Source organism: Tiliqua scincoides, chromosome 5 (assembly GCF_035046505.1).
Source record: "Tiliqua scincoides isolate rTilSci1 chromosome 5, rTilSci1.hap2, whole genome shotgun sequence".
Classification (NCBI taxonomy): Eukaryota; Metazoa; Chordata; class Lepidosauria; order Squamata; family Scincidae; genus Tiliqua; species Tiliqua scincoides.
In genome coordinates, this window is record NC_089825.1 from 114,351,143 (window position 1) to 114,360,842 (window position 9,700).

General features: G+C 44.6%; 1 protein-coding gene across 1 annotated transcript; it reads left to right on the plus strand.

The window, feature by feature from the left end:
• Nucleotides 1–1,536: 1,536 nt before the first annotated feature.
• Nucleotides 1,537–8,178, plus strand: LOC136653263 (vomeronasal type-2 receptor 26-like). Its single transcript, XM_066630172.1, has 5 exons — nt 1,537–1,559; nt 2,321–2,612; nt 5,214–5,348; nt 5,978–6,104; nt 7,280–8,178. Exons 1-5 carry the CDS (start codon nt 1,537–1,539, stop codon nt 8,176–8,178), a joined length of 1,476 nt encoding a protein of 491 aa, XP_066486269.1.
• Nucleotides 8,179–9,700: the final 1,522 nt, after the last annotated feature.

Genomic DNA, 9,700 nt, shown 5'->3' on the forward strand with positions numbered 1-9,700 from the left:
GCAGCTTGGTTCCTTGGCTACTGTGCATTGCGTTGCACGGCGGGGAATGCTGTGGGATCAGCTTCTTCCTGCTTTATATGAGTTTGTGCATGCCCATGCCCAGCCTCACATCGTTGTTATACATTTGGGAGAGAACGACCTGGGCCAGAGGACGACTCTGTCCTTGAGGCTTCCGGCCTACAGCGATATTCTCCACATTAATCAGCATTTTGCAGGATGGTCATCTTATGGTCTGACCTCTTGCCTCACAGTGGTTGGTGTTATGCCTCTGATGTTAAAAAGATTGAACTGGATAGGAAGAAGGTAAATTTGTATGTGAGGCGGGCGGTACCCCTTTACGGAGTCGGTGTCATTTATCACCCACGCATCAGCTATGATGCGCCCCAATTGTTCAGAAGCGATGGAGTACACCTTTCGGTGTTGGGCAATTATGTTTTTCTTCTTGAATTGCAACAGGGCCTGCGGAAATTTGTTTCCGTGTGTGGCGGTGGGGCCAAGCGCTAGGCTGACCCCCCGGGTGGCAGGTGTTGTGCGGGTTTTGGGTAGGTAAGGTCATATCGGTGTACACTGCAGGGTGGCAAGGGCCGGGTGGACTCCACGCTTGGTCATGCTGGCATTCCCGGCTGGGTGACGCAGGCTGGATGAACCTTGGCCTGGTGGTAAAGGCGCACCGCGGGTTCGCTTGGGTGGCCTGAGCTAGTCTGCCACCCTGCCCCTTCGGGGTGACAATGAAGGGGGCGGCAGGCTTGTACTGACACTGCCCAGAGTCTGGTGTGGTCGCCCAAATCACTATAGGGGGAAGTAGACGGGCAGCTCCGTTTCCCCCATGTAGAACCTGCATGACTTATTTGTTAGGCCCTGTTGCAATATGAAGTATATTTAAATAGTTAATAAAGTGGCCCTTTGTACTATATGCCCTTGCCTGTGTCTTTATTGGGGGGGGGGTGCTGGGTAAATGTCTTTTCCCCAGCAAATCCTGGTGAGATCGAAAAACATGTTTTCATCTCCATTCTGTTTCAAGCGCTGCCTCGAGCATCACAATACTCCAGGGACATGATTTAGAACCATGTAATTAACTCCAGTTCCTCGAATTCATCCTTCACTTTGCCAAATCCCACTTGGAATGCTTGAGGCAACAGTCAGGATGAATAGCAGAACCTGACAAATGATTTAAGGGATCCCTGCGATGCTCAGATATGAGTTGAGGGACTCCAGGCAGGCGGTACTGCACCCGTCTGAACAGTCCTTTCCCCTTCATGCAGGTAATCCACAGAGACTGAAGGAATGACTGATGCTGGATGAGAGACAGTTTGCGTAATCCAAATCCAGATTAGCTTCAGGATTGCAGGGATGTTTCCACTCCTGTTGCTCATTCTGTGGCTGCCTCAAACCAAAGGCAAGAGCACTCTGTGTGCCAGGATTGATCCCTTCCAGTTGCCCCATGAGTATTATAAGGCAGGAGACTTATCCATTGGAGCGATTGTGACTCTGTTTGGCTGCATATTTGATGACCTCTCTTTCACCCAAAACCCAAACATGATGACTGTGAATGAATTTATGTAAGGAAACTGTTTTCTTTCCTACGTGACATTCACTAGGCCAGAAAAGGAACACAAACTGGTGATGCAAATGTTCCCTTGCCTTGAGGAGGCCCCCATGACTGCCCACCGAATGAAGCACAGCCCTCTTGGCATAGCTGCATCAGTGCTGGAAAGTTGGATAGGACTGGGCCCTTATCAAAGTTAATCACAGCTACTTACACTCAAAGCTCCTTAACTCTATGCCAGCGCTAGGATGGGGATTCGGGATATGGCGGCCACTGGCTACAAACTTGCTTCATCTCTCCCAATCTGTCCCAATTCCCAACACAATCTACCCTGCTTCCCATCCCATCCCGGCCCTCTGATGGCATATCCTGTTCTCCACTGCTGCACGGCTTTTAACTGCTGCACCAACAGCAGCATGGCACAGATGGATGGTGTGCCTGCCATGCCAGCAATACCCTCATTGTGCTGGTGAACCTCACAGTACGCTGGTGTTAAAGAGGAATAGTATTGGGCCAATAGTTTAGACTGACTTGTGTGCATGAATTTTCTGAACTCCTGAACACTCAAATTCTTTGTGCCTTATTTTGTAGAACTGTCTAAAGAAAACTGAGAGAAAACATGGCAGAGCCACAAATCGTTTACATCATTCTGCCTTTGCCGTTTTCTAAAGTGTGAAAATAGGTACATCTTCTGAACACAATGTCGTGCTCTCAAGCAACTCCTCCAAGTAGAATTCAATCTTTTTCTTACTCATTGTTTGATTCTTCTTTTAGTGGAAAGCCAAAAAGCTACCAGCATGTCCTGTCCTTGGTATATGCTATCAAGGAGATCAATGACAACCCTGAGATCTTGCCCAATGTCAGCCTGGGTTTCCAAATTTATAACAGTTACCTCGATGAAAGAATGACTTACCAGAACACCCTGAATCTTCTTTCCACCCAGAAACACACCGTCCCCAACTTCAAATGTGACCAGCAGAAGAATATGGTAGCTGTCGTTGGAGGACTTGATTCTGAGATCTCCCGTCACATGGCTACTGTATTAGCAATCTACAAGTACCCACAGGTAGAATGACAGTCTGGAGTATGAAGCTTCCCCACTTGAACTAATGCTTATCCTTTCAGAAAAATCTTCATGCCTGCTTTTTTTTTTAAAAAAAAAATCAATTAACCTGGATAGGACTTTAAGCAGAAAAGAGACATGTGCAAAGAATACTAAATTGAAAGATAGTTTGGAATAAGAATTTCTATTTCCTTCCACTTTATTCATGTGAAGCAGAATCACTCTGTGATTTGATTGAATAAAATATCTAGTGGGAGCAATAAAGTGTAAAAATTTTTATGAATTGATAGTGTAATGCTACAAAGTAGTTTTCTGAATATCAAAACATTGTGAACATTTTTTTCAGATTCTTTTGTTCTTTAACCTCATGAATTTCACAACTGTCGATATTTGTAAGGGAACATGCTCATTCAGCATTAATGTGATCCATTTCTACTATTTTTTGCTTGTTTAGATTGCATATTGTGTTGTAGCTCCAGTGAGGGATGTTAAAACTCAGTTCCCTTCCTTCTACCGAATGGTTCCTAATGAAGAACATCAATACAAGGGAATTGTGCATTTACTTCTCCATTTCCAATGGGTCTGGGTTGGCCTCATAACAGCAGATGATGAGAATGGGGAAACATTTCTGCAGACATTGACTTCCATGCTTGCCCAGAATGGCATCTGTTCAGCCTTCAGTGCAAAAACATCCACTGTATCCCAAGCTATAGACACATTGAGTTCAGTTGAATCCCTCCGTTCACGGGCTATTTCAATCATGAGCTCCAATGTCAAAGTACATATTGTAAATGCAAGTCATCAGACCACATTATTTCTGATTGTGTTTATATATCTGCATTCCTTACTTGAAGATGTTACAAAGGTTTTGAGTGGCAAAGTGTGGATCATGACTGCTCAGTGGTATCTTGCAGCAGATACGTTTTACAGGGATAATGACATACAAACCTTTGATGGTGCCTTGTCTTTTGCTGTTCACTCCAATGAGGTTCTGGGTTTTGCACAGTTCCTCCAGAGTTTACACCCTCAGTCTCCAAAAGGAGATGGCTTTCTCAAGGTCTTCTGGGAACAGGCATTCAACTGTTTATTTTCTGATTCTGATGAGAGTGAAGAAACCACTGATCCATGCACCGGACAAGAAAAACTGGAGAACCTTCCCACCACTCTTTTTGAGGCAAGCATAATGGGCCAAAGCTACAGCATCTACAATGCCATTTATGCCATAGGACATGCTGTCCATAAGATGTGCACATTGGATCCAAAACTCAGTGGCAGGACTGAGAGAGGAAGAGGGGATCATTTGAATCTGCAACCTTGGCAGGTACTATTTACATCCTGAACAATGTCATTCTCATGGCTACTCTGCTGGTTGTTAGTATTTATAAGGGGATTATACCAACAGATTCATGGCCCAATTCTAACTATGTGAGGAATGTGAGTTCCCCCGGTGCAGGCTGCTGAAAAGGAGCTGTGAAGAGTTTTGCAGAGGTACAAGCTGCTGGAGTGCTGGAGGAAAGTCTCCAGAAATCCAGCAGGTTCCTGGAGGGAAGGTTCCTACCTTCCCACATATGCTGTTGAACATTGGAAGGCCCGCAGGAGCAGGTAACCCCAGCGCAGAGGGTGGAATGGGGCAGGGGATGGTGGAACAGTGAGAGGATGGGGTGGGGGTTGGATGGATCAGGCCCTGGAATGAGTTAGTTCAGCAATGGAAGAACTTGTCAAATCCCAAGACCCTTGCTGGGCCTGATCCACCTTCACGGAGCAATGTGAACTTGCACCAGGAGTTGAGCAGGCACAGGTTTGAGTTACCCCATAGCAGCTCCCCAGGTTTATCTGGGGCAAGGGGGAAAGTGTCCCCTTTCCCTGAGGAGACTTTCAGCAGCTAAAAATATCTCACAGCACACGGCAGAAACCATAACTGTGCAGCTTCATCGCCCCACAGGGAATAGTACAGGGATTGCCCTGTATGCGCATATCCTATATTCACAGTTTCATGTATCTGGACTCTCCGCACTCCTTCTATGCGCTCTCTGGAAGCCCTCAGTGGCTTCGCCAACCCTCATAATTCCTTTCAAAGGAGTAAAAAAATCACTTCCAGTTTTGCTGAAAAACATTTTTCTAATTGAAGCAGTCATTCTTAGACCTGCAGAAGCCACGACCAGATGCTCATGGCCTCTTCAAGGCACAGAAGACCTTCTGGAGGCACGGGGAGCATAGCTCACCTCCAGAGTGTGGGTGAGTCCCCAGTATTCCCAGTTTCAGGGAACCACGGGGGGGGGGTGGCAAAATGTCCACTGTGGACATCAGGGAATGCCTGTTTAGTCTTTTCTTCACAAAAAGGCCCATGGGGTTGAGAAAGGAAAGGAGCAGTTCTCGAAGAGTATTATTTTTTTTTTTGTCAAGCACCTATTGTATGACCTCTTGCATACCAGGCATTTAGTGTTATTTTTTTCTCTTGAAAATGTTTTCTCTTTCTCTCCTTTATTCTTTCTTTTTTTTTCTCATGAGAGACAAAACTAAACAACATATAAATAATAGAATCAAAGATCAATTAATGCTGAAATTACTATTGCTTTTCTAGTATGTTTGCTTCTTCCAATCTAGCTTCACTCTTTCCTGAGAAGCATCACATTTAACAATAGTGCTGGGGACACAGTCTACTTTAACGAAAAGGGTGAATTGGCTGCTGGGTTCGATATCATCAACTGGATTACTTTCCCCAACCAAAGCTTCGCAAAAGTGAGACTAGGATGGATGGATCCCTGGGCTCCCGGAGGCAAGGAGTTCGGCATTAACGACAAGGCCATCAAATGGCACAACATGTTTAACCAGGTGGCATTCATCTATGAGTATAATTTGCCATGCTCCATAGAAATGTGCTTCGATAATGACCTATGATAAAAGATCCGATCCGCCTAGGATAATTTGTTTTAGTGATATTGCTAAAATGCGGAATGATTCTTTAAAATGATCACAGAATGCAATAAATACTGGGCTCATGTCAAAAGAAGCACTTTTTGAAGTGGGCCACTGCACACAATGAGTGTAATTTTTCTCCCAAACTGATTTTAATCTGGGACATAAAATGCCTAGTCTTCCTATCCTCCTTTTCTGCCACTGCTTTCCCATTTTGCTTCATTCTACTCCACACTCTGGCATCTGGCATGCTGCCAGATGCTTATGACTTAATTTTAATTTTCAGTTAAGTGCCATGCCTCAAATTCTATCATCCTGGCAATTACCCATCTTTCTGAACATGCACAGAAGTTTGACAGGAACATTGGCATGCAGGCATGTCAAGATAAAATTTTGTATTTGCTGTCTGTTGTTAAGTACAGGGGGCATAATTTCTCCTCTCTTCTGAATAGGTGATGCCTCTTGCTGTGTGTAATGACAACTGCCATCCAGGCTTCCGCAAAAAAACAAAGGAGGGACAGCAGTTTTGTTGCTACAATTGTGTTCCATGTGCAGATGGGAAGATTTCAAACCAGAAAGGTAGGAGACACAAGTCCTCCTGAGGCATTATCAAAGGGGGAAAGCACGTTTGTGGCACTCAAGAGGAGGCCAGTGTCAGTCAGCCTCAGCTGAGCCTCAGTGCTGTGTGAATAGATGACGCTTCTGCAGCACCAGTCAGCTGTAGTATTTTTAGGGTGGGGGGAAACAAGGAGTGGGTGGAGAAGGGTGTATGGAGGGTGGAGGAGGGGAGGAGCAGTCCCAGGAGGTAGAGATGACAGCAGGACCTGCACTGAATCCTAACCTCTCTCCCAGCCTGGACAGCCCAATATGGGCAGTCTGGCACCAAAGCGGGTGTAGATTCAAGAAGATCCATTGGTGCCATGACTGTGTTATCCAGGGAAAAAAGGAAAATGTTTCCTTACCCAAGGAGACTCCGGGTGCCAGCCTGATGCACAGTGGATATGGTGGCCACCACTTTGGCACCTTTTGAGTTGTGGGCACCAGGCAATTTAGGATTGAGCTGTTGTCCTCTTATGCGGGCAGATTTGATGCAATGTGCCAATGGCAACAGGAGACTATTGCATCAACCTGGATATGTTTCATTCTCTCCAGGGAGTTCTCAACACAGTGCAGTGGGGTCAAATGGATGCAACTGTCAGTATCCACTTGCTCTTGACAGAGAGTTGGGTCAAAGAGAGATGGGAAATACAATGGAAAAATGTACTCACTCAAGATGTACTCTGTAGGAATCCTTCACTTTCACAAGTACGTCAGTGACAAAGAATGGCCAATCTGTGAATTATTAGAAGTATATGCCAGAGAAAAGTAGTTTCCGAACAACATAGTTAGTAGTTTCCCCAGGAAACACCACTGAATACAAGATAATCCATGAAGAAATATTAAGGATAAAGTTATTGGGGGAATCTTATATAAGCAGAAGTAGCTTATACAGCATTTACAGTAGTTTGCACATGTGGGAAGGCCTGGAGAGTGGGTAACGTGTTCCCCAGACCCTCAGGAAAGCCTTAGCAACACCCAGGTAAGTTAAAAAAAAAACCCTTTCCTTCCTGGTAATGGTGTGAGATCATAGCAACTGTGTCACCGCCTCCTTTTTCCACCCACAAATGGGTTAATGAATGCTTGCAGCACTGTTTCAGTGTTGAAGAATTCAATTGTTTTAGGTCTTTTTTTTAATCATCTGTTTTATTTTTCAGACATGGATGATTGTTTCACATGCTCAGAAGATCACTTTCCAAACAAGAACAAAGACCAGTGCCTTCCCAGGAGGATCAACTTTCTTTCCTACTCAGAAACTTTGGGAATGATTTTGTCATCCTTAGCTCTCTCTTTATCTCTGCTCACAGCTTTGGTGCTGGGAATTTTCTTTAAAAATCAGAACACTCCCATCGTCAAAGCCAACAATCGGGACCTCACCTACTCTCTCCTCTTTTCCCTATTGCTTTGTTTCCTCTGCTCCTTATTATTCATTGGTCGGCCTCAGACAGTGACATGTTATTTACGCCAAACATCTTTTGCAATCATCTTCTCAGTGGCTGTTTCTTGCATCTTGGCCAAAACCATCACTGTGGTTCTGGCTTTCATGGCCACCAAGCCAGGATCCAGGATGTGGAAATGTGTGGGGAAAAGGCTGGCCAACTCCATTATTTTTTCCTGCTCCCTCATTCAAGCAAACATTTGTGCAGTGTGGCTCTGCACTGCTCCTCCATTCCCTGATTCTGATGTGCATTCTCTGACTGAAGAAATCATAGTGGAATGCAACGAAGGGTCACACACCATGTTTTATTGTGTCCTGGGCTACCTGGGATTTCTGGCCATTGTCAGCTTCACTGTGGCTTTCCTAGCCAGGAAGCTGCCAGACAGTTTCAATGAAGCCAAGTTCATCACTTTCAGCATGTTGGTCTTTTGCAGCGTGTGGCTGTCTTTTGTTCCATCATACCTGAGCACCAAGGGCAAATCTGTGGCGGCTGTGGAGATCTTCTCCATCTTGGGCTCTAGTGCTGGGTTACTGTTCTTTATCTTTTCCCCCAAATGCTATATAATTATTCTGAGGCCTGAGCTGAACAGCAAGGAACAGCTGATTAGGAGAAAGTGATAAAAAAAAATATGGAGGACCAATGGCATTGGATCTTGCAACCCACTGCCTTCATGTGGCAGCATGAAAGTCATACTACTGTCATGTGCAATGGTGCTGTGTGAGTATGAGACATGCCCTGATAGTTCACCAGCCCAGATCAGGCGCCCACAGAGCCAGGGCATGTGTGGGCTGTGGGAAGTATGAGGGATGGCAGGGGGCAACCTGAAAGACATTGATTTTGGCAGGGAATATGCCTGCCAGATTCTATCCCCCATTTTCCAACCTGCCCCAACCCCTTCCTCTCAGGAGACCTGTGCTAGCTATACAGTTGTTGTGTCTGAGGAGGTCCACAATGACCAGAATCCAGTTGTTTTTTACATGCTTCTCATTGGCCTTCTGGTCATGCCATCCACCACAGCATGCAGTGCACACTCCCTTGATATGGCTGCATGCTATGGTGTAGTGTTTATATGATTGGGTTGTTAGAGTTCTTTTTTATCTAAGGAAAAAATGATTTATTATTAATCAATGTACATAATGTTGCAGCGTTCATACTTCAGTTGACTCCTACTCTAACCTTTTCACATTGGGATTCTGAATGTTGAATCAAAGTTTTGAAACTGTATCCAAAAACACAGCCATGTTGGGGAGGCGGAGCTACTACTCAGTGCAGTAGCAGTGAACTTGGAGGGCTCTTCGGGTGATCTGCTAAGTGGATGTGTTTTCCAAAGTTCCTAATTATTGAGGAATACTTTGTTCCCAAGAAGAAGGGATGAAGGCTGAGAGCGTGAACCAGGATTATCTTTTGAAACGGTAGTTTCAAAGATATACTGATTTTGCTCTGTGTTGGAGCACATTCCATCCCAGATGCCATCTTGGTTAGTTGTGGAAAACTGAGAAGACTCCCCCGCCACGGCCCACTAGATTCAACATGAAAGCAAACAAAGGTTTTAACCGTGAGTAATCAGATCATTAAATTTTAATTGAGAAGCTCGAAGGAGGGAAAGATATCTTTAAGACCGTTCACGTTGGCTGGCAGCCACCCAGAGGGGGGAAGTAGCTTACTTGAAGGTTAAAAAGCCCTGTCTGGAGTATTCTTTTTTCTAAAAAGGGTGATTGGAAGAAAAGAAGAGAGATAAAAAGGAAAAAAATAAAGGAAGTTTATGTAAATCACCCGATTGTAATGGTATACGTGCAAAAAGAATAAGCAACACTTTTAATAGCTTGAAGGATTTTACTTTCATTTTTGTTGCAAGAGGCTTGTAATTGGATTCAGGCCTGGTGTTGCAGGAGGCTTGAACTGGATTTAGAACTGAGCATTTAAAGAGAAGTAATTTGACTTGATAGTGTTATTGATTGGAATTGGAACTGGATTCAGGCCTGTTGTTGCAAGAGGCTTGAACTGGATTTAGAACTGAGTATTTAAAGAGACAGTAACTTGATTTGATAGTCCAGCTCTTTTGAAGACTTGGATCTTTTTCATTTGTTGGAGAAGTCTTGAGACTATAAAATTTGGATTAGCCTTAAAAGAAGGTGAAGC